This window comes from Xenopus tropicalis, chromosome 2, assembly GCF_000004195.4.
Source record: "Xenopus tropicalis strain Nigerian chromosome 2, UCB_Xtro_10.0, whole genome shotgun sequence".
Lineage (NCBI taxonomy): Eukaryota > Metazoa > Chordata > Amphibia > Anura > Pipidae > Xenopus > Xenopus tropicalis.
In genome coordinates, this window is record NC_030678.2 from 112,475,626 (window position 1) to 112,502,249 (window position 26,624).

General features: G+C 37.7%; 1 protein-coding gene across 4 annotated transcripts in view; it reads left to right on the forward strand.

The window, feature by feature from the left end:
• Positions 1-26,624, forward strand: part of aff3 (AF4/FMR2 family member 3) — a 135,051-nt gene that overhangs the window by 101,311 nt on the left and 7,116 nt on the right. For all 4 annotated transcript variants that reach the window (XM_031897011.1, XM_031897014.1, XM_031897012.1 and 1 more), the window contains 7 exons: positions 11,633-11,792; positions 16,152-17,168; positions 19,355-19,477; positions 20,045-20,052; positions 23,493-23,520; positions 24,610-24,734; positions 25,186-25,249. In XM_031897011.1, coding sequence (XP_031752871.1) covers positions 11,633-11,792; positions 16,152-17,168; positions 19,355-19,477; positions 20,045-20,052; positions 23,493-23,520; positions 24,610-24,734; positions 25,186-25,249 — 1,525 coding nt within the window. The remainder of the gene's footprint in view (positions 1-11,632; positions 11,793-16,151; positions 17,169-19,354; positions 19,478-20,044; positions 20,053-23,492; positions 23,521-24,609; positions 24,735-25,185; positions 25,250-26,624) is intronic.

Consider the following 26,624-nt stretch of genomic DNA (forward strand, 5'->3'; position numbering starts at 1 on the left):
GTGCTCGTACAGCCTGTCTTCAAACTGTGCAGACGCCTAAATGCTGAGAGCATCTTTTTATATATATATCTTGCTGAAGAACAGAGAATTTTATTTTGGCCACCTGCCGAAAATCTCCAGTTCCTGATCATAGACACTGCTCTGTCGATTAAGCTGAGCAAGCTGCATATTTTATCTTTAAATGACAATACTTATAGCAGGGGTGGGCAAACTTTTTGGCTCACGGGCCACATTTACTTACCCCCGGGCCAGACCGGGGCAGGGCCAGGCCAGCGATACGCCCCCTTCGTCTCTTTAATTCCCGCGTGATGAGACTTGGCGTCGTCGGCGGGCCGGATTTAAAAGGCCAAGGGGCCGGATGTGGCCCACGGGCCGTAGTTTGCCCACCCCTGACTTAAAGGGAGCTATAGGAGGGACTGAAGATTTCCATACAAACACTGAGCAATAAAATAACACCTCATTGTCATGTTATTGTAACATTTCATTTCATTTTCCCCTCTCTCTGACAGCTTTCTTACCAGTTCCGGCACTGAAACACATTCATAAATGTTTTATTTCAATATACCTTGCAGAGGAAACTTTCAGAAGTCTGTTTAGATCTTTCTAAAGATCTTTTCTCATTGAAGTGTTAGAAAAGAATTTTAACTACAGTGTTCCTCACACTAACAAGTCCTTTGGATGTGACCCATCCATATGTAAGCTATATTAACTATTAATTGTTTGTGTTAAGTAGTGTCTAGCCTTTAGCCTTACTTGTGCAGGAACAGTCAAAGAGGGGAACAAACCCCTTCCTGACGAAGCAAGTTTTCCCCCCCTAAAATATTGATTTGTCACTGGACAAATCAGCCTGTTATTGAAATAAAAGGCAGAGTGCCAGAATTTTATACATGAGTGATGTTTCTGTTTTTCTATGAATGCGACATGGTGATGTCCAGTCAAGACATCCAGGAAACCAAGGCACCACAGAAAAGCAATAACGATGGGGTGCATTGGGGGGTTTCTATTTACATGTGTCTAGCTTTCAGCCCTTTAGAAGTTGTTCAACTTTAATCTCTAACATCATTTGGCTGTCATGCATTGAAGGATTTAGGTTGCATAAGGGAATGACCAAAGGACAGTTTGGGCACCACCAGGATTTACTTTTGGCAGGCCCTGCTTGTTAATAGACATGCCATTTTGAACCCCAATCAATTGTCACACATTTTTGCATTTCAAGTGGATTTTTCGCCTTTTCTATTGTCACTCTTCCAGCCATGTTTTATATCTCCCACAGGCAGCAGGTGTACTGTAATTATAAACTTGTCACCACAAGGCACAAGTCACCATGTTTGGACTTTGCATTCTGTCCCACCATGAAATGTCCTCGTACCCAGGCACCCCGCTGCACCATGGCACATGCCTCTGCTCCATTGTGCTCCCTGTAAGCCTTTTAGATAAATACAGCACTGCCTGCGTATAGCAGTTTTGTATTCATGAGGGACCACTCAGGAAAACTAATAGGCATCCCTCATCCCACTCTTTACCAAACCACTAATAATTTAGAGAACCCTGGCAGGTGTACAGAGCCCTGCCCTTACCCCTAAGTGTATGACTTCTTTGCAGATGCTGAGTGACTGAGCACTAAGAGTTAATATTTTGCACCTGTGTGCTCTTGCACATATATCTGGTTCATTTGTAGATGACCCCTATAGAGTTTTAGGTCACAATCATCATTTGCTGCTTCCCTTCAAATAATATTTATAAGTGGTTTTGCCCAGTGCAATAATAATAATATCAGTATAAGTTTTTTGTTAAAGTTTTGTTGCACTCACATACTGCAGATTTTATCTGTACAAAATTCACCAGACTGCCACAAGAAAAATTACTGTTTCTCTGTGGCAACAAAATGATTTGCCAAGTAAAGCAAGTGAGACAGAAAGAATTCACACCAACGAGGCTATGAGGGAAGTTCCAGATCAAGTAGCAATCATGAAACACTAAAGCTGGCCATACACGAGCAGATCCGCTCGCTTGGCGATGTCGCCAAGCGAGCGGATCTTCCCCCGATATCCCCACCTACGGGTGGGCGATATCGGGGACCATTTAGGTAAAAAAAATAATAATCCGATCGTTTGGCCCTGGGCCAGACGATCGGATTATGTGGGCGGCAATGGGGCAGTCGGATCGGGGACCGCATCAACGGAGCCGATGCGGTCCCCGATCCGACCAGATTTTCTAACCTGGCCGATCGAGATCTGGCCAATTTCAGGCCAGATATCGGTCGGCCAGGCCGATCTGCTCTCCCCATACACGGGCTGATTAGCTGCCGAATCGGTCCAAGGGACCGATATCGGCAGCTATAGTCGGCCCGTGTATGGCCACCTTAAGACAAATTGCCAGAAAAAGGCCTTTCAGGCATACAGAGCTTAGAAAATTCATGTGCTTAATTCTGGCAATTATATATTTAAATCAGGGCTGCAATTTTTAAACTACACAGACATAAACACACAATTACTTAATTACACAGCTAAAATATTTTATGAGTCTGTGTTTGACGTATGAGGAATCATTTATTAAAGTGCAAAGAACTGGTGCAAATAAACATCAACAAATTGATTAAGGTGTGCTACACAATGGACAAACCAGCTAATTGTAGCCCCAGGTGCAAGCTGAACCCTCAGCCAGGGTAAAACAATATCCAGGATAAAATGAAAAAACAGCAGCACTCCGGAAATGTTGTAGAAAAAAGTGACTTTACTCAAGTGCACACAGCAACGTTTCGGGCATAAACCAGCCCTTTATCAAGCCTCAAGGCTTGATAAAGGGCTGGTTTATGCCCGAAACGTTGCTGTGTGCACTTGAGTAAAGTCACTTTTTTCTACAACATTTCCGGAGTGCTGCTGTTTTTTCATTTTATCCTGGTGCAAATAAACATGTTTTACCTGCATTGCAACATTTCATTCCAGAATTCCATACAATCAAATTGTGGTCTACGCAGGCTATAAACACTTGTGCCAGATACAGAGATGTGTGCCAATTAGTAAATTGCTAACAAATGTGTGCATCCTGAGTTTCCCAGTTGTTTATCGCTTTATACAAGGACAGTGACGGGGCAAAGGCATAAATTAACGCAATTCCTATTTAGACAAATAATATAGCAAATAGCTGGAGTGCAGCGGAAGTGTAGTATAGGGAAGCCCATAAACTGCCAGAACTAACTTCTTAGGTGTAGCAGGAGAGCCCTGCCAGCCCTAGTCTTCACGATCTCCCTTTTGGGGCCCCAGAACTTTCTGCGGTGGAGTTGACAGGGATCCTATTCACAGCAAAGGTTAACAGGCAAAAGTCAAAACCAGCAGGAAACAATACAATAAAGGCTTTAGCAATGTCAGAATACACCAAAAACTTAGGCAACCAAAACAAATAAAGGAGCACTATTTGAATTTCGCACCTGCATCACTACACATTCATGGGCCTGGATGAGCACTGCGTCAGAATGCACACCGAATTGCTCCTGCGCACCAGCGCACTGGGAGGTAGGAACAAGTGTCGGTCTCCCAGTGCCCCTTACAGCACCATATTTTTTGCTACCCAAGAAAAAAGGTTGCATAGCGTTACACTAATGACATACAGACAGCAGTAGTTTAACAGAAAATATTACTTTGTACATCTTCTCATGAATCCAATAAAAAAGCTTTTCACATTCACTTTGTCCATAAGTAGAGGCTTGTTACTGCCCAGGAGATGTTACGCCAAAGTAAATAACAATAAAAACAGTATTAAATGAAAGCCAGAGTCACTTTTTCTTGCAAGCAGGTCAAAAAAAACATTGCTGATGCCCATTTATCTGGTGAGACAAGCAAAGACTTGGCAGCTAGGAAGAGCATACACTGAAATTCGACTCTTTTTTTCTCACACAGCTGTCAGTCTGCTGAATAATCAACTTCATCCCCAATTGAATGCAATGGTTTTCTACTGTCCAAATGGAAACCCAGTTAATACTAAACTGAATTTAATTATTCTACTGCAAATTTCATGAGAAGCCAGTTTTAAAAACCTCTAGCTTTCATTTATGAAAACAGGCTTAAGCTGAAAATACAAAATTGTGTCTATTTCAATGCTATTCACTTAGGTGTTTGCATCTATACATGCCAGCTCACCCCTTTAATACCAGCCACCTATTAAATTCACATCATGCATGACTAATTAGAACTTAATTTAGATTCAGTCAGGCCCAGATTTCTGGCAAGATCACAAAGGCCCGGGCCTACAGCAGCAGGACTTAAGAAGCGGCATGCCACCCAGGCCCAGCTACTGCTTATAAATTGAGTCGAAAGCACTAGGGAAGTGCGGGATACCTGATAGTATTTAATGCCCCACGCACCGATCCCCAGTGCTCTAGACCCAGAAGTGTGCGCATTTGCACTTGCATGAACAGGAGGAGTGGCAGTGACCACGGAGACAGGGGTCCAGGGCAGCCCACTTTGTAAATCTGGACCGGGATATAGTCTGCAGACTGAACTGATTTATGTGCAGCATAATTCAATATGTGAATTCAATATGTGGCATGTATTAAAGTGGCTACACACGTGGCGATTTTCGATCCGATGGTCGCACAAAAGATCGTTCCCATCCTCCACAGATGTTCAGGGCTGAATAATCAGATATGGAAGTAGAAACAGTAGGATTTCTGCCTCCTTCTGCCGATTCAGCCCTGAAGGTTGATTTTGCTCAGGCATCTTCAATGGCAGCCGATCAAAATCTTTTAACCCGCCCGATCGGCAAGTCGACAAATATCCGCAGTCTTCTGCAATATCGGTCGCCTCGCTGACCTCGCCAAGGTTTTGTACAATATCATCAGTGCGTGTATGGCCAGCTTTAAAGGGGTGAGGTGGCAACTCTAGATAAAACGGCATAAGGGTCATTTACAAGCACAGTGCAGTTTTTGGACTGAAACAGTGTGCCTTTCATGACATGACTTATTCCACATTTGCATCATTTTAGCCATCCATTTTGCTTTTCTACATACTGTATGGTGCAAGATGTAAAGTACAGGGCAAAACATGCAAAGAAACCCTAGAATTAACACTCGGGAGTGTTACTTCAAAGTATCACTTTGTGCCTGCACTCAGCACATTTGCACCACATAAATTATGTGCTAATGTTTCTATGGCGGCACTGTTGTAAGTGACACTCATTGGTGCAAGCAAAATGCCAGCTTGTACCTGATTTATTAACATGGGCACACATCTGCCGAGAGTGATAGCTCTGCGACTCTCTCTTAATTTTCTATTTGCAGCTTCAAATAGAAAATTAAGAGATGGAAGTTCAGTTTGCGCCAATGATTGGTTGCAGCATGCTATCCCTTTAAATCTTTGAAGAGAAAATGCTGCTGACTAGCCTGTCAGTTGCACTTTTTTTTTACCAAGCTTACTGCAGGCTTTACTTGCCAAGAAGAGAATGCTCAGTTATTGTTCTGGATTACTGGGATAGCCACTCAAGTCAGGATCTTGAACTGTTGAACAGCTGTCTGTTAAAGAAGCTGCCTTGCACTGTAGGTGGAATTTACCAATCAACTTCAGCTTTTTTATAATTAAAAAAAATTACAATCAAAAACCATAAAATAAATCACGTGTGTGCATGACCTAAGGTTCTTACGCCTTCAGACGGTCATTAATGTTTGATTAGATTATTACCAAATGAGCAAAGTCAACCTTGCAGCTGACATTCATAAATGTAATATTGTATTAAACGGCTTTTCTAAAGTTACCCGTTAAAGACTGTCACACAACTTAATTAACAGAATTATCAAATTAATAACTGCAAGATGTGTTTAACGTTCTTAAGGAGTTGGTTATATTGTGTCTGACAGAGTGCTGGCTTGATGGATAAATTGTGATTGAAAAGCTTGTGCATCGTCAGAAGAACTTGTTACTGGAAATGATTGACACTAGATAGAAGTGCGGTCGTGACACTTGAAACCATAATAGATAGTTTATTTGTCTTTAGACTTTAATAGACTTGCTGGCATAAATCCATATGAACTAGCATTTCCATAGCACTAGAAAATTAAAAGTACCATCCATCCAAGTGAAATTGAGTTTGCAAAAGCTGTCTGGCCTCTGTGGTAGGCTTTATCAAAGCTATTGGTGCAAATAGTGATGGATTCACAGTGAAAACCCTAACTTTGCCATTGGTGAATATTTTCACAGCAACAAAGTCACCACTAAAAAACAGCAATGGACTCAAATGTATTCTGAGGGGAAAAAATTAATACAAAAAAAAGTTTTTACAAATCCATAAATTTTCCTATGGTTTCACAAGTGTTTTTCTGAAACTGGACAGATTCAACAGGTGAAACTAGAAATGTAAGAAATCTTGCCAGCACCTTTATTATTCATTTGCTTTGTCTTAAAGGAAAAGTCAACCCAAAATATAAATTTTTTTAAATGTAAAAGAAAACATAATTCTAAGCAACTTTGCAATATACATTCCCTAAAATTTGCAATGGTTTTTGACTTTGTATTATTATTTGTATATATAATTGCTATTAGAAGTAGTGTTTGTCTGCCCTTTTCTATTCTCTGCCCTGGTGGCTCTGGCATTTGAAACAATGTAACACAAGGCAGCAGCCTGACAGCCCTGACTTGCTGGAGGAGACTGACCTTTGCAACATTGTTTGCAACAAGTAACAACCAGGAGCTCAGCAAATGCTGCTTTCAATAGTAATTACATATACAAATAACTTTTAAAGCACTAAAAATTTTCAATAAATCCACATTGGAAACTTGCTTGGAATTATGTTTTCTTTTATTAGACAAAAAATATTTTGGGGGTTGACATGTCCTTTGAAAAAATGTTTCTTCACAATTAAAGTGAATTGAAGGAGTCAATTGTGAATTTGTCAGCAGCATTAACAGGAAACTTCTATTATTTAAATAAATCCCTCTATAATAGATCTATTTGACAAGTAGTTTTTATAGTTTTTTTTACAAACATATATGTACAATTTATAAATAACAGTGAGTTGCTTAGCCTAACATATTTTTTGCTGCAACAAACACACTCATGTTGTAAGTTACAGACAGATTTCACCTGCTCCAACTGACTGATTCCAGTGAATTAATTTGCAATCCACTTCTAACAAAGAGCATGGCTATAGCAATAATGGTAGGTTGAGAAAAGCACACTGGAAAAAAACTGTAAGAAAATAATGAAACTTTGGGGCTGATTTACTAATCCACGAATTCGAATGCGAATGGGAAAAAATCGGATTGAAAACAAACATTTTGCGACTTTTTCGTATTTTTTGCGATTTTTTTCGTTGCCGTTACGACTTTATCGTAAATTGTCGCAACTTTTTCGTAGCAGTTATGACTTGCGCAAATTGTCGCGCCTTTTTCGTAGACGTTACGATTTGCTCGTATATTGTCGCGACTTTTTCGTATTGAGCGCACGTAAACGGCGGGCAAAACTTTCAGACTTAGCATGATTTTGGAAGCCTCCCATAGGACTCAATGGCACTCTGCAGCTCCAACCTGGGGCTAAAGCGACTGGCCTCATGCAGCAGCAAGCCTAGAAGCACCAATACAATGTAGCACAAAACAAGGCCCTCAGTTTACAGTCTAAATGGATAAGGTGATATGAGATACAAATTGTGGGATTAGGCAAGATCAGGAGTCATCTAAGGTGGATGAGTCAAGCAGCTGCATTATTATGGATTAAAGTAGTGATAGTATTTGGAGGGAAAGTCTGCTCATCAGAGCTGTGAGCAAGACAGCATATAGAGTGTAGCTGACCAAGGGTTACAGAAGAGTCACAGAAGAAAATGATAAAATAATACTCCATTGTAGGACACATTTAAAGAATTGAAAGGAAAGTAAAAAACACAGGTCAATGCAATGCCACAGATTCCTAAGTGTAACCAAAACATTGACTTATAAATAAATACTTAATTTTTTTTCACATATCTTTATTAGAGTAAAAACTAGGGACACTTCTTAAGGGTTGCACTAATTAAAACCAAGAAACCTGCATTTGTTCTAAGTGTGTCTGATTTTCTATCAGTCTGATAACGATGTGTTTACAGAACATCATGTTCAGGATAAATTAATTGAAAATGAAAATGGTTAAGCATGGAAAAGGGTGCAAGATGAAGGCTAAAATGTATATATATACATAAATATAAGCTAGATTTTTTTTAAAAATCCTTTTTTTGTGGGAGGGTGGTTTCAGTAATAATGCCAATGTGGATTGTCAATAAGTTTGAGGAATTGTTAAATTGTGCTGAGAAGATACAGTAAGACCTGAAGTAATAACTGATTAAATGTAGTAGTCATGTAAGTAAAATAGATAAATTATATGTTCACCAACAAGCAATGGTTTTTTTTGTAAACTGTAAGTCTTAGTGATTTTTTCCGCAGCAATTTTGCCTCCTACTTCTTAAGAAAAGCCATCACTTGTTCAAATGTACCTGTCAGAGCTTTTCAGATGATCCAGCAAAATGCTACTTTTCACGCAGTAGATCTCAGTGCACATTATATATATGTAAGGGCATAATGAAAGCGTGGGTGCTTCATCTAGCATGGGAAGCTTCTTAATCCATTTGTGGGACTGCAAGTGGAATGTGTGACAGAAATGTAATGAAAACCAGCATGAAAAAGAGCTTGCTGGCTTGAAACACCTTGAAGTGAATGAATAAGGCACAGAGAAAATGTCACATAAAGTATAGGTCAGAACATGAGATTAGAGGAGAGCGTGTATAGTTTACTAAAGGTACGTGTCAGCGTGACTGCATTTTAATATCGGTTCAGGCAGGAGTCAGTATGATGTACAGACAGAATCTCTACCATTATTTATTTTCTGCCTAGTTTTGTTTTTCTCTTTCTTTTACTGTCAGTGATGACTAAGCTAATCATATGCAGACTTTCAAAATGTCCCAAATTACATTTTCAATTACAGTAGTCTTCAGTGTTGTTGTCTTTTTCATTGTTTATATTATAATGACTAATGTATTAGAGTGTTTTAGAACAGGATTTTGTGCTATTAAGATTATTGGGTAACTAAAGCTTGTGAAAAATAATGTCCAAATTGTCAGTGTTTGCATACAACCTGGCCTGCTGTTAAAAATCCTCAGATCAGGAGACCTGCATAGACAAAATGATGCCCCCCCTTATTTTTTAATGGGGTGGGTTTCGTAAATACTTCACAGTGTGGCAAGGGGTCAGAGGTGGGAATTTGACTCCACTCCAGTGGTCAGGGACCATTGTGAGCCAAATAACTGCTTATAATATAATAATATTAGTGTTGTTAGGCAATGGTACCACCTACCTAGATATGTAAAGGCCTTTATCTTCTCTTTCTGCTTTAATTAAGCAGATCACACAAATAAAATAATAAAAAGCCAACAACCTGTGACCTGTAATGATAATGTTACAAACCCATTTAGAAGTTCTCTTCCTAACCATTAGGGGAACCAGTAGTGTACCAGCTTATTAATTAGGGTGCTGATCTGGAAGGATATTTCTAATGCTTCTGTGATTGGCTGCAAGTTAATTTAGCCATTTCCAAAAGGGCACCTCAGCAACCAGTCACGAAGAGAATCTTTCAATTTTCACACTATGAACTTCTGCCAGGGCTTGGATAAATATTTTGGGGGTTGACATGTCCTTTGAAAAAATGTTTCTTCACAATTAAAGTGAATTGAAGGAGTCAATTGTGAATTTGTCAGCAGCATTAACAGGAAACTTCTATTATTTAAATAAATCCCTCTATAATAGATCTATTTGACAAGTAGTTTTTATAGTTTTTTTTACAAACATATATGTACAATTTATAAATAACAGTGAGTTGCTTAGCCTAACATATTTTTTGCTGCAACAAACACACTCATGTTGTAAGTTACAGACAGATTTCACCTGCTCCAACTGACTGATTCCAGTGAATTAATTTGCAATCCACTTCTAACAAAGAGCATGGCTATAGCAATAATGGTAGGTTGAGAAAAGCACACTGGAAAAAAACTGTAAGAAAATAATGAAACTCTTTGGGGCTGATTTACTAATCCACGAATTCGAATGCGAATGGGAAAATTTCGGATTGAAAACAAACATTTTGCGACTTTTTCGTATTTTTTGCGATTTTTTTCGTTGCCGTTACGACTTTATCGTAAATTGTCGCAACTTTTTCGTAGCAGTTATGACTTGCGCAAATTGTCGCGACTTTTTCGTAGACGTTGCGATTTGCTCGTATATTGTGCTATTAAGATTATTGGGTAACTAAAGCTTGTGAAAAATAATGTCCAAATTGTCAGTGTTTGCATACAACCTGGCCTGCTGTTAAAAATCCTCAGATCAGGAGACCTGCATAGACAAAATGATGCCCCCCCTTATTTTTTAATGGGGACCATTGTGAGCCAAATAACTGCTTATAATATAATAATATTAGTGTTGTTAGGCAATGGTACCACCTACCTAGATATGTAAAGGCCTTTATCTTCTCTTTCTGCTTTAATTAAGCAGATCACACAAATAAAATAATAAAAAGCCAACAACCTGTGACCTGTAATGATAATGTTACAAACCCATTTAGAAGTTCTCTTCCTAACCATTAGGGGAACCAGTAGTGTACCAGCTTATTAATTAGGGTGCTGATCTGGAAGGATATTTCTAATGCTTCTGTGATTGGCTGCAAGTTAATTTAGCCATTTCCAAAAGGGCACCTCAGCAACCAGTCACGAAGAGAATCTTTCAATTTTCACACTATGAACTTCTGCCAGGGCTTGGAGTACCTCCTAGGATGCTAGTTTGTCCCTGTGGTTAGTGAGATTTGTCATAGTTGATTTTACTTTAAAAAAACCTGCTACAACAAAAGTAAGGGATTGGTGGCATACAGTAGAGCTTGGGCACAGTTTTATCCTTGCAAACTTCATTGTCATCATGTGAAAAGGTATTGGCATTGCTTTGCATGAACTTTCTTACATTAGTTGTATTAACTACTACAGGACGTCATGAGGTAAGGTCATAAGCCCATCCCAGCAAGGGGTAAGGGGCTACTGTTAAACCCCACCTTTATTAATTCCTTCCCTTTAGGTATGTCACAAGTGCTTATGTATGGGCTGTGAGGGGTACTTTGTACCCTTTAGTTCTCCATTACTTCAACATTGCTGAAAGTAAATGTGCCCTTTATATTTTGATGTCTAGATCATATTTTGTATTTTACTATGTTTACACCTGTATACATATACTGATGAGTTTTTAATAATGCAAAATCTTGTGATTTTAATTCATTTTTATGAAAAACCACACAACTTTCAAAAATGTGGCATTTATTTTACAACAACCATTGCACAATTTTTACTTTGTGATTTTTTTTTTAAGAAGCATTATCAACCAGCAGTCTGGTGGGGAGCAGTGGGGTCCTTACTGAAATTTCAATTTATGTTTGCAAAATAAGTCATCAATAGTTCAGGGTTTCCTAAAAAAAAATTGTTGTGGTCCCAGAAACTTCTAGTTATGTCACTGCAAACTATACATTATGTACATACATACATGGAGAACATTTTTTGAAGGTTACTGGCCCTTTAAATGGGAGGTCTTGTAACCTTACACACAGAAGTATGAAGTTGTAACATTGTTTCTCTTCCTCTCCCTGGCAGTGGGGAAGTTCAGGATCTCAGTAAAAGAACTTCAGGAGTTTCCACACTGACAAGCAGCAGCTCCAGTGAATCTGACACTAGTTCAGAGTCGGACTCTGAAAGCGAAAGCAGTTCCAGCGAGGCAGAGTGCACTAAGGCTTCAGGCTACATAAGCCCTGAGGTAAGGGTTAAACAACAGAAAAACCTGCGGCTAAACAAACCCCTAGGAAAGGGCCACACATCAGTCAAATATCAGGTTGTACAAAACCCCAGATACAGATGAAAGTCATCTGGCTTCACAGACTCATAACTAAGTGACATACAGAGGCACAGATTTCTAGTAAGAGCCACACAGACCTCACTCAGCACAAACCCTCGGCTAACACGGCTAAAAAGTCCCCCTACATCTGCACCCTCTGATTGCTGCCCTCCTCCTAAGTGTGGGACACATATAAAGAAAGAAATCTGCACTCACATATGATTTGCCAGATGCTGTGGTGTACCCTTAGGTTGGGCAAGAATGCAGAGTCAAACTGGCAGGGAAGAATAAGAAGGGCAGCAAAACTCAATGTGAATTTGCAGGCATTGAATGCATTTAGGACACTACACAAACCAATATATCTTTCAACAGTTCAAAGAGATATCAAATGGCCCACTTAAACTTGAGTATTATAAGAAACAATGTACCACCTATTTTAAATGCAGGCATATGGATATTAGTCATATTGGAGGTCTATGACTTGTATAACTTTATATGTCTATGGAACATCTCTTTGACTTCTAATATCTTACAATAATGGGATGGGAACTTACAGTAGCACAAAGTGTGTGTCATTTTATTCTCACTTCTTGTTACTTTAATAGCTTGGCACCATGTGTATTGCCAGTTTTGCTTACAATGCCCCTCATATCTCTAAGCATGAGGGTTTCTGTTGCACTTTTCAGGGTGCTCTGTCTTTCTGCTCACTGACACATATAGTGGTTGCTTCCCTGCATTAACTAGAAGAGAATGAGCTGTCAGTTAATCCCAATTTATTATAAATTCATCTTAAATTATGCAGCACGCAGAGTCAGCATGTACACCCTACTATGCTAGTGATATCTGGGCAATATATAATTATCTCGCATTACATGATTAGTAATCTGTCATGTTGTGACATGAAAATCAATGACTCAAGGAAGGTAAGTTTTAAATCAGTCTGTACTCCAGCTATTATGAACCAATAAATGCCTTTAACTCTCCAGGCCTCATCCCAGAACCTGATAGCTTCAGGTATGAAATTAATGAAACAGAAATTGTTTTTACAGTAAATTTATCATTCATTTCTCCTCGATAAAATAAGAAGGCGTAATTTATTTTGAGAACAGAGTATTTCTTTTCTGTACATTTTCTTTTTATTCCTTAAATGGTAGTTGTCACATTGTCTGCCTTATCTATGCCTTTCCTATATAGACAGCAGTAGCAACAGCATCTTGGATTTATATCTGCTAAAACTGATCTGTTCTGTTTTAAAAGCCAAAGTAAGGGTTATGGCAGGAAGGAATGCTGCATGCCTGCATTTAACAAAATACTGATACTCTGATGTCAAGGGGGGAATAACACAGATATATTTATATATATATATATATATACAACAAATATACAGTATGGGCAAAAGATACATATACTCTGCCTTTACTTTCTGATATTGCTGCAACTAGTGTTGGTTGAATATGAATATTACTTAGCAGCACATGTGCATATGCAGTGTATGTTCCTGAGAAAAAAATACACTTGCATCTACACAGTTAGCCACCTATGAAAAGCTGTGCATTGTGTTAAAAGTTTAAATGAAAAGCAAAATGCATACAGTAAGCTAGATAAAACCCATGTCATACTTGCCCATTTTTGTTACTTTACTGAGAGACTTGCACGTCCCTTCCTGTGACTTATAATGATTTGTGCACACAGGAACAGACTGTTAAATGCTCAGTGTATTGATCGCCCTAGATAAAAACTCCCCTCAAAATTATATTATATTTATATGTAGGTAATCGGCATTCATGATGATGTCTATCTTTGCAGTAGAGCATTTGAAGAGAGTGCTAGACAGGAAAGGTATGAAAGGAAATTTAAATTAATGCACAAATAAGAATCTACACTTGAATTCATTTGTACAGTACATAACAGTTCTAGGAAATTTACCATCCAGACTGTTATCTTTTTAGATCAAGTAGCATAACAAACCTCTTTATAATTTCCATGCTCAGATTGTGAATCATGAATCACAGCTCTGTCTCAGTAGTCTGAAACTCCTTAGAGATCATTGCACAGACGTAGATGATATAATTAGAAACAGTGATTTCCCTGAGACAGTAACGGAGTGTAAGTAGCTGTGCAATACAATCCCTCAGGCCCAGATGGTTTCAATGAAGGGGTTAAAGGAGCAATAAATGGTAAGCAAAGTTGTGAAAATCCCATTCAGGTCAAGTAAAAGGAGAACATAAAAAATAGTAAAACACAAAAAATAGTATTGTACAGGTATGGGACCTGTTATCCAGAATGCTCGGGATCTGGGGGTTTTCCGCATAAGGGGTCTTTCCACAATTCAGATCTCCTACCATAAGTCTGCTAAAATTATTTAAACTGTAATTAGACCCAGTAGGATTGTTTTGCGCCAATAAGGAGTTATTATATCTAAGTTGGGATCAAGTACGAGGTACTGTTTTCTTACTACAGAGAAAAAGGGAATCATTTTTGAAAATTGGAATTATTTGCATATAATGGAGTCTATGGGAGATAGCCTTTCCGTAATTCGGAACTTTATGGATAATGGGTTTCCGTTTTGTAGTACAGGTGTAGGACCTGTTATCCAGAATGTTCTGGATTTGGGGTTTTCCAGATAAGTGGTCTTTCCGTAATTTAGATCTCCATACCTTAAGTCTACTCAAATCATTTAATCATTAAATAAACCCAATAGGATTTTGCCCCTAATAAGGATTAATCATATTTTAGAATGAAATACAAGTAATGCTTTTTTATTACAGAGGAAAAATATTTTTAAAAAAATGAATTATTTGATTAATATGGAGCCTAATGGAGATGGCTTTCCCATAAATTGGGAAAAGCCTTGGGAGCAAACAAATTTAGGGGTTGATACTAATATGAAAACAAAAAGAAACAAATGCTTGATACTGAACTATTTGGACTCATTTTTATGCTGCATTGGTTTGTTTTTTTTACCATAGTCAGTAAATATCTCTAGCCTCCTGTAATTTTTCTTAGTTTCTTGACATAGGATTATTTTCATTTGAAGCCATTTCCCAGAGGCATGGATAAAGTATTGAGATGACTCATTCCAGATGTCTGTGCATATATTTTAAAGAAAACAGACACTGCCCATTTGTGCACCCTTTCTTTTTAAATTAAAACTCCCTTCATTAACTGACTAATTTATTTCTTTAGGGGTTTTTTATATATAAGATGTGCCACTTATCTTGATCATTATGTCTATCTGCTTCCCCATAACATGATGTGAGTTTATAACAACATGTCATGTAATAGGACTGGTTTATATAAATATATATTCCTTAACAGACTCACCTTATTACACTTAAGCTATATGAGTAGGGCTTTCCTCTTTAGTTTGCTTTTAATAAGTCTTGTACCTTTAGGGGGGCTATAATTGTAAGAAAAATGTAGAGCCACACTAGGTTTGGTTCTTTGCACAGTGTTGTGATTGAGCAAGATTCTGGGTATATAGCATTCTGGAAGGAATGTAAGAAATGCTGCTGTTGTATATCACAGTGGGAGGGACATGCACACTTCATTGACTCTGTCCAAATTTACATTACATTCCTATGTACCACAGACACAACCAGTAGAGCCTTTTTCCTCTTTTATAAAGTTTTATAAAATACAACTGAATAGACCATAGAATATTTTCCCTATGCAGGATGGACCATACTTATAATTTTTTTGGTGGGATTTCCAATCCCTGCCCTAAAGGTTTCCTTAATATCAGGCCCAGATTTGTAGCAAGGCCACAAAGGCCCAGGCCTAGAGTGACACAAATTTAGGGGCGGCATGCTGCCCAGCCAAACCTGATCTTTGTTGGCATATAAAGCACTGGGGTCTAGGCGTGCTGAAATTTTCTGCATGTCCTGTCCCCAGTGCTCCGTGTGTAAGCCAAAAGGATCCTGGGGAGGGGGGAGGAAGGAGGGGGCAGGGAACAGGGTCGGCCTCTGGGAGCTGCTTAATATTTTAGAACACTGAATATTTCAAAGTTACTTCTATAAAGTTATCAAGTAATTTAATAATAATAAAAGGGCCATGAACATCCTATAAATTATATTCTTAATACATAGCCTTGTGCTTTTATATGGTCATGGAACTCCTCAGGAACTTATAATATCCTTATATTTTGCAATAGGGGGTACGTTATTTACTATAACATACAGTGAGTGGTGTTACATATATTTTCATATAAAAGCAACTAGTAGTTATGTCTTACTGTTTCTATATAATTCAATAATTTAACCCTGCACATTCCTTTTACAGCCTGAGCAACCAACATCAAACAAATGGCAATTGGATAAGTGGCTCAACAAAGTTCATCCTAACAAAACCGTGATTCTCAGCAATACACATTGCCCTTCTTATGGTAGTTTAAAGGAGGATGCTGGCAACAGTGAAAATTTGTCACAAATATGCCAGTCTAACCATAACTGTAATAAAGATACAAGGGAGGACAAAAGACCATGGAACATATGCACAGACCTAGGGAATAATAAAGACACAGGATTAAAATCTTCAGCTTCCATTGAAATTGCTGCTTCGATAGCTGTTGCAGTTCCTACAACAGAAAGCACTTTTCAGAGACAACCTGCTTGCAGAAAACTCACAAGGAGGACAGAACAGACATCTACTGGAGATAAACAGAACTGCTATAGTCCAGATGAGCCTTCCTTAAACCAAGCAACTGTTGGTGATAATATAACAGAACAGCCTAAAAGCAGATTGTTGGGAACAGGTAGAGGTTTGTACAAAAGAGATCCCAGGACATCTAAACTAGGGGCTGAAATTAGGAGGACTCGAGGTTTAAACAGATCAGCTTCCAAATCCAAGGAATTTATTCAGTTTTCATCTCAGTCTTCAGATCTTGGAATCGAAACAGAACTGGAAATCTCAGCTCTTTCCACAAATACATCAGCCACTCCAGCAACTGAAAATAACCACAGACTTAAGGAGTGGGGGGGCAATAATATTAATAGGGCCAGTCCATGCGTTGCCAATACCACTACCACAACTGACTTAGCTAAGGAGCTGGATGAACAGTATTACACACTGGTTCCATTTGGTAGGAATGAGAATGTCTTTTCAATAAAGGGCAATGATGAGGTCAAGTCACTTTGGGTCAGGATTGATTTAACTCTTTTATCAAGAATACCAGTGGAACTGGCCCAGGAGACTCTTATCATGAATACCAGTATGAAAGAAGCACACAGGTCCTCAACTCATAAAAGTTTTACTTCAGTAGCAGAGAAGGCTTTGGAGAAAACCAGGAAGAAACGTAAGGTACATATTTTTCTGTGCAAAATCGTTCAATACAGAAATGAATATAGATAATTTCAGATTGCTGTTAACAAATATATTAATATTATTATTTATTTGAGCAGTGCTAAATTAAATCTAGTAAATGTAAATAAGATATAAAGGTAAGACTGTTAATCCCTCAAGCACAGTTATGGGGTAGTGCAGAGAGACCCATATGTAAGAATAAGATCATAATATTAATATACTTTCTAGGGATTCACTGTATCCAAGGTGGGGTTATGTGTTCCACAGAACAAAATTCAAACCCTAGAAGTCATGGGACTTGAAAGTTCTGGATAAATAAAAGTGATAATGTTTTGTTCACGGGCAAACAAAATTGATAGGCAAATTAGGGCTTGTAATCAATGTAAGACTACAAAGCAAAGAAAAAAGTGGTATCTTTTCTGCTACCATGAATGTATTTCTTTGCTTTGTCACTAGAATACCATGCTGCTATATGTTACTGTTTATCACAAAATTTGAATGTGCCTAGTTAATGGCTGTATAGATACACACCTTGTGCAGGTTTGATTTCCCGTCGAATCGAAAACCACATTGGCACGTTGATTCAGTCCTTGGTCCAATGGCGCTAATGCCCACTGTTGCAATTCAATTGTTTGGCCCTAGGGCCATATGATTGAATTAGCCCGATATCATCCACCTTTAGGTAGGCATATCAGGAGAAGATCCACTCATTTGGCAACCTCGTGCGGCCACCTTAAGGTGTTGATTGTACAACATCTTACAATCGACAACTTACCTTCATGAGATCCCTGACCCCATGTTGGTTATGATAAACAGATGCTGATTGGAGCAATATTGCTGGGTATTTATTCCAGGAAGATCTTTGTACAAGTCATTATGAATTGAGAAATCAGTTGGATGACTGGCGAAACGTCTTAAAGAAAAAACAAAGCAAGTTGATTTGACTTATTACTACAGAAAAATGTAATTGCCAACCTAGATTCTAATCCTATCTCCCTTAGTGCTGGTACACATGGGTGGCTTGCCTAGCATTCAGACTGTGATGATCAGCAGGTTAATGAATTCTCCCAAGCTACTGAACACAGCAGGTCCTGTACCAGTGCAGGCAGAGTTGCTGGAGAAGAAACATAAGTGCAGTTATGGCAATGCATTTTCTCCTTCCAGAGAAGAGACACTCTTCCTTCTGCCCAGGGTGATTAAATGATCCTGTTTATCCCAATGGGCTATATAGAATCCTCCATACAAGGAATATCACAAGCTTTGTTCAATCATTTAACTACAACTAGCTTAACATGCACTTGGTATGCTAATTGAGTGTTTAATTCATAGTAAGTCTATTTCCCACTGGGATTTCTTGAGCTGAGAGGAGAGTGCCTTTACTACTCTCTTTTAAATCAAGAAAATAATGTGACCATGGTCACTGCACAAGTTAGGTATTCCCTGCAATATTAGTAATTTTTAAACAAACTGGCACAATATAGCTTGGAGCTAAAATATTTTAATATTTCTGGCCGTTAATGGCTCATTTGGCCCTCCATGTGTCCTTTAAAATTTGTCACACTTTAGTCATTTGGTGATTTCAGTGAACTGCCTATTTGTGGGGTTTATAAACCAGCCTCCAGTTGGGGGTGCTGTAACAATAGGTGAAAATCTCAACATTACAAAGATGTATGTATGTATGTATAACTTTATTTATAAAGCGCTACAAGGGTACGCGGCGCTGTACAATCTTACAAAATACAAAATTACACACAGGGAGGCTTTTAGTCTATTTAAATATATATATATAAATACACAGGGAGTAAGTGCCATGTGGTATGGAGACACAGTAGGAAAGAGGTCCCTGCCCCATAGAGCTTACAATCTAAGTAAAGATTGAGATAAAGCCACTGAGCATGTTATTTTGTAATCTAGACACACTGGAGTAATCATCTATTTACTTGGCTTTATTATGTTGACAGTTATTTTTTTTTAAAAAATTCACATTAGTGTTTTTTTTTAATTTTTGGGGCCAATCAACGACACACCAGGATTTAAATAAGTATTGAGAGTTTTCTATAAAGCCCTGGAACATGAACTTTTTATTCCATTTATAAAATCAATATGAATATATTACAGTGTTCTGGTAAATATAAACGTGTGTAATGTGTGTCTAACATATGCATAATATTTGCTCCATGCAGTCTGAAAATGAAGCGTCTCGGGAAGTGAAAAAAAATCATGTAGAAAAGGACAACTGTTTGCAAGAAACTGTTTTATCTGACACCTTTGATATGGCCAATTTACACAGCACCAACCCCATCAGGTACTCCATTCCTTCCTGCAGAAATAGTGTGTAAGAACAAAGGGAAAAGAGTGATGTTTTCCAGTCATAGAAATAATTACTAATACAGCAACATGCATTACCCTAAAAAATAGCCATAAAGGAATAAAGTTTATTATTGGCTATACTTACATCATACTGTGTTCAAACTTAACAGGTGCAAAAAGCACCAGGGCTTATAGTTATATACTGGGCTATGGGAAAATGAAAAAATACATACTATTACACTGTGAGCTAACTAAATAATATTTTTATATTTAGAACAAACATGATGCACTACAAAACTACAATGCCCAAAATCCACCCATTATTCTAATAAGCAATAGTGCTTTTTAGAAGGGCACCTTTAGCCTCCCAAAAAAGTTAGGCAAGCATGTTCCATACTTTACTTTACTTTAAGTAGTAGTTCAGAGATGCAGGAATGAACATTAAATCTTTATGATGTATGTATTATATATTTTAATGAACTTGATCATCCCTCTCCCTTGTGTTGCACCCACTGCACATGCTCAGTGTTGCTGGAAAAACTGGGGAAACTGATTGTGTACTAACCAGCATAGTCTGTGCTTTTCTGGTAATGGAAGTGAAGAAGAAATCCAGGAGCTGTGGAGCTTTGGGAGTAAAATTAGAAATATGACCTCAGGTCCCTCCAGGCAGGTTTTGGGATTAATAAAGGTATTTGGGGCATAGCGTCCCCAGAAATAGACTAAAAGCCCACAGATTTTTTAATGCTGCACTTAATAACTTGTAAAACATTACTTGCATTTTTAATGCAGGTTAGTTACAGTTTTCCTAAACAGGTTCTTGTTATGTTGTGTTGAAATGGGTGTTCTTCCTAAAATGAACTTTTACTATGACGTGGACTATAGTATTCCTAGACAGTTTTTAATTGTGCCTAATACTTTATTACTAAATTACTAAAGCACGCCCTTCTGGTACTCTATTCTAAAGTGCATGTCTGCCACAAAAGGTTTATTCCTGACTGTATATAGTATTTTAGGATTTTCGATAGGCTAGTGAATAGTCATTCATATCATTCAGATAAGTTGCTGGTTGTTCCTATTGAAATATATAAGGGAGGGTATAAAGTTTTAGTTAAAAGCTCTTCTTCTTGATGCCATTTTTACCTTTCTTTATCTCAGAGAAGGCTTTTAACTAAGCACTTACGTGTAACTATCACAAAGTTGATATTTTTTAAGAATTTCATCTAAACTTCATGAAGCCATTTGCCATGATTATTCCCTGGGTACATAACATTTTTACCAAAGCATGAGATGAACGCTGCAATTAACTTTCTATTGATACGATAAACTTGTGATCTATCCTGTAACAGCACCCTCTGCAGTTTTATATATATTTTTCAGGCTGAAGGCTCTTAGCTATATGGCATTTTATATCTTATTGTTTCTCTAGAGGGAATGCTCCAACTAGAATCTGAACTTTCATAAGTTTCATAATGCCTGCACCTCATCTTTTAGGCAACATTTCAATTGAATAACTGCTGGAAATTGCCTTCTATTGTATTTTCCAGTGCTTATTGTATTGACACTGGCGACACTTCAAAGTGACACCAATGGAAAGGTATTTTCAGACATTTTGTTGTTCACATTTAATTTCCTCCAGTGTGGGCAAATTGTACTCTGTGCCTCTTAGAAAAAGATGAAGTATGTATTATTTAACAGTCAGTCAAATTAACAGGCTGCGTCAGTCAACAAATTATTTTACTAACTCTTCATCTGCAAACCCGAGTTTTATATCTTATATTTATAAAAGCAAAAACCCAAGACCTGCTTTTGCAGATGTTTAATTGCTAACCTCTGCTTTGGCCATTATCAGTTTTCAGTATAATTCCTTTCTATTGATGGGATTCTTCCTGATAGGCATAGTTATGTATTGCTTCCTTTAAAGGGTAAGTGGAGAATAATATACCATATTTATTATTAAGGTTTCTCCATTCTTTGTGGATCAGATTCTTTGCCTTGGGCTGAACAGCAGGATCATGTGAGATTTGTCTACAAATATATGATGACCCAATGTCTCTGATTGGTCAGGCAAACAGACAGAATAATTGAATTGCGGGACATTTAAGATGGAAAATACTGGCCAAAAGTTCTTATAGGCTAACAGATTGAATCAGAAAGCTAAGAGACCAATGAGTAGAGCATTGATTAAACAGTTTAGTTAAATCTGCAATCCATGTGGTTTTCTTAACAGAAACCATCTGGAATAACCCTGGGTATTGAAAAGGCATCTAAATCACTAGGTTATATGGGGAATTGTGTTTCATTAAAAGCAGATGGCTGCTGAGTTGTTTTTTTGTGTAAGTCAGTCCTATGCCGCACAGGATCATACAATCAGGTCACAAATTTCCCACTCTCCTCATGTGAAATGTTCTGTCTCCCTATGGAAAATTCTCTGATTTCTAAATTTTAGCTGCCTTGTCTTTAGGTCCAATTTTATGGTGGCTATGGTCAAGGGACTTGCTCAAAATGTGCTTAGATATCCTCTACGGTGCCAGGTATGCAATAGTGCCTAATTGGACACCCCTGTACTGGATTTCTAGTCACACTTGATTAAAACTGGTAAGATCCAGAAAGCTCAATATGACTGCTGGCCATGGGCCAACTTAAGCATTCACAGGCCATTATTTGCCATTAGCCCCTCCTGACCATCAGCAGTTGTAATTAGTGTGCCAAGTTGCCTCCTGTTGCAGCTACAATGTTATCTAGATAAGAGGCACAAGGACTTTCTGGTAGAATTTGGCTGATCCATAAAAATCAGGCAGTTATTTACTTGACATATACAGTATGCCAACTATATACCATTTCTATCTGTCTTCTCCAGTTATCCCACCCCCAGAATCCAGCAAGGACAACCCATTGATTTAGTTCAGTATTGTCCAACATGTTGCTTTCTGCCCCCTTTAATGTTTTTCTTAAAAACCTTCCTTCTGGCTGTGATCTTACCGGAAGCACAACAGCACTTTTTCCTGTAATGAATACACAAGTGTCAGCAAATCACAGTAGTGATTTATGAAACCCATGCAAACTTGCACTTGTATTTTTGTGCAGTTCATAGAGGACAAAAGTTTGGGTACCTCTGGTCTGGCTCTTGGGATTGATAGATACAGTATGTTGCTGTTTTACTGTAAATCAGAGTACAGTGCCTCTTTTTCAGGCACACTTATTCACAGCCAGTGCACCATATTCTCCAGCTAATAATCTTTTGAACTCATCCAGCTGCTTTGCTAGGCACACTTGATTTGTTGAAGCCTTACTTTGATCTCATGAGGCTTTGTAAATGTGTGCAAGCTCGGTTGGTATGGCTTCTTGTATATAAAATTGAATCAGAATGCTGGCTAAGAAATTCAGATATCATATCCTTTGAATTATGTAGAAATTAGATCAAACAATAAGAATCGGATGCTTAAAATGGGCTTTTTAAAAACATTTTCATATTTCTGAGCTTTCTGGATAATAGAACGCATATCTGTATATCTAATACATCTAAATTTAGGGACAATTTTATGACACTGCATGGAGGAGCAATATACAGGCACCCTGAAAACCAATTCTGTCATACAATTTGCTTGACCCACAAGTGCAGTGCCCACAAGCATTTCTTCCCCACATGTGTTATTTGGTTACAGTCATTTCATGGCATAAGGCTAAAGCTCAATGCATCAAACATAGGAGAGACCAAGACTAGTTACTGATAGTTCATACAGCAAGTGCTGCTTTTGGGTATGTCCTAAATAAATACTGTATATTTTAATTTACTGTAGAGTATCCCGCTAATTGCTCTTAAAGCAGTTAATGTATCTTTTTTCTTAAAGATGGCTATATTATAACACTTACCATACTTTTAAATGCTAGCAATGGCAATGACTTCTAAATGAGGTTTACTCTGCCAGCCAGCCACACCTAGTATATTCATTTTATTATAAAAACACATACAGAAATGAAAATTAAATACTTTTTTCCATTATCTTCCTACAGGAGTGAAAGCAAATCTCATGTTTATCAGGTAAGGAAATCTGTAACTTACACTTAACTTGTATTATTCATTGAGCAATTTTTATAATGCATTTGATGCTAAGCAAAGCATCAAGTTCTGTGTAAATCTGTCTTCATCATGGCTATTCTGTTTTGAAAGCCTTTTATGCATGATCATTACTTTTTGGGTATTTTAGATTTAGAAAAAATGTATATAAATATACACACTATATTGTAATTTTTTTCTTTTGTAAATGCCTTAGTAGCATTATCTAATTATACATCCAGTCTTGGATTTAGTTTTAGGTAGTGATGAGCGAATCTGTCCCGTTAAATTCGCGAACGGCAATAAAATTTGCGTCTTTTTTGTCGCCTGCGTCTATATTTTTTTGTCGCCAGCGCTTTTTTTTTTACGCGACTGCAACCACTTTGACGCGACTGCAACCAAATTGACGAGCAACAAAATAAATTCTGCACAACAAATTTTTCCGAGGTGAATTTTCACTGAAGTTTCGGGAGACAATTCGCCAAAGGCGAAATGCGGAAATTCGCTGCGAATCCATGCCTGGCGAAAAAATTCACTTATCACTAGTTTAAGGTAAATCCAACCATGTTTTTGTGTTATTTATGCAAGATCCACAATTTGTGGAAACTTTAGCACTTACATAAGGTTACTAGGCTAAATCTGAGACCTTAAAATCATATGTCACTAAAATAGGGGACAAATTAATGCAGCGTGTTTTTGTTCACAGATGATACTGTTTTGTAATCATATTTGAATATACTAATAAGAATTTAGATTTGGTTTGAATTTGGATTTGGTTTAAGGCTGAATTCATATTGCAAAAAATTAGCAGCCATCATTTATATCTTTATACAGTATTTATCTCTATGCTGTGCATAGTCATTATATTCATTGCTAACAAACATGTAACACTTCAAAACCATTCCCATAACAGCCTGCTGCTTCTCTTCCTGTCTGCTACTTTCATTCCAGAACACTTTCAATTCTGGACCGTCCAAATATTTACAAACCACAACAATCAATCAGTGATAACAATCAAGCAGTAATGTCTAAACTACATTATTTGATTATATTAAATAATTTGTTTCATTTTAGAGATCCCTCCATGTTCCTTCAGAAACCAGCACTTTGCTTCATACAGAAGATGTGCACTTAAACCTTTGGTCATCTTTGCCACATGGGCACAAAGATTTAAGAAGTCAGATGTTGTTTGACAATAGGTGAGCATGTATTTATATCTGTGTGTACAGATAATTATGTAAATAATCAATATTAACATCCATACAAAATATTTTGCATGCATTAGCTATGGAAAGAAGCTATGAGAGAACCTGCATTGTCAAAGCTTAGTTTCATTATATATAAAGCCTAATAATTTGTGCATACCTGTAATAACTTGTGCAGTCATTTTAGTTTTGTATATATTTGTCTCTTTAATTGATCTGAATCAAAATTATATATAATTTATAGTATAATTTGTGAATCATTTCTTTAGTAATGTTTTTGATATCTAATTGAGTTTAAAAAGACAGCACCAAGTTGAGCTTACTTTTAGGGCTGCAATGTCTCTGAACATTTTATTGTTCATTTTCTTGTGCAATAAGGAGTTCATTGCATGAAAGCTAACCCTTGGTCGTAGCTGAAAAATGAGTTTGTATTTTTATTGTGTAGGCCGCGCAGTGCAGACTATTTTATGCAAGAAGCTAAACAGATGAAGCATAAAGCAGATGCAATGGTGAGAACATTTTCTTCCCAGTTACATTATACTAAACTAATTTTGTCCTGGTATTTTATGTGCATGAAGTTATCATCAGTACAACCCCGCAAACATAATTATAAAACCTATTACAAGCATGACTGGCTTTGTTAAATTAAGAAATGCTTGTATTATTGCTTTTCTGTCAAACAATGACTTTAAAATAGCTAATTAAATTGTTTGTGTGTAAGAGGCTCCCTTAAAACTGGATTAAGATTGCTTTAGCAGCCTTCGTTGAAAAAGGTCAAGACGCAAACCTGCCCCATGCTGAGAATCCTGTCCTGTTTAGTAAATCAGGTGCAACCTCTTTATAGCACATTCCATGTAAATACATGCCATTCACTTTCATTACACAGCCCTCAGTTGCTACAGAACAAGATGCCATCATTAATACTGGACAGATGGCTGGTTAAAAGTTACTTAGTCTATAAAGGAATTTATATCCCACTGCTATTCTGTATTACAACTTCTGTTAGCTACAGCCAACTGGGTTTGTAAACATGATGGCATCTTTAGTTAGAATGCAGTATGGCATTTTTTTGTGTGATACTAATCACTAATCACATATCAGCTAGTCACATGCTCAGCAGCCAGGGCATTTGCGTGGGGATACCTGCATGCAGGATGCAATTTGGCAGTTTATGACTGGCCATTCCCACAAGGGACTATATCCTGATTTATCCTAATGAAATTATGTAAAAATTACATTTCCATCATACCAGTCTGTTGTGATTTTATGCTGGAAATTGCCTTTCTTAGAATGAAAAAATGCAAGCAATGACATACTGTGACCATCAATTACCTCAAAATCAAGTTGCTTGTGATTTATTTTTTCTTAGCTAGAGTAAAATGACAAATGCCATTGCACATAAGGACTTTGGCCAACAATGCACAAGACTATTGAATCAATGTACTTTTCCTCTAGAAGGATGCTGCTTATTGGGAGACACAATAAGAGTAATTTACGAAAGCAGCTGCAAGTGCAGTCATGCTACACTGAATGCACATATTACACTTATTGATGCCATTCATTAAGGGTATTTGTTTTCCAACAAGCTCCTTGCATTTCAATATAGTTACTTAGTACCATTGCATCCAACCTTCCTCTTCTGCTAAATCATGTGCAAGAGCACCTATAGATGCTAGGAACCCAGGAGCTGCTGCCACCCTCAACACCTGTGATCCCCAACCAGTGACTCACGGGCAACATGTTGCTTACCAACTTCTTGGATGTTGCTCTCAGTGGCCTTAAAATAGGTGCTTATTTTTAAATTCCTGGCTTGGAGGCAAGTTTTGGAGGCATAAACACAGGGGTACTTCCATACAGAGCCTCCTGGAGGCTGCTAGTCAATAT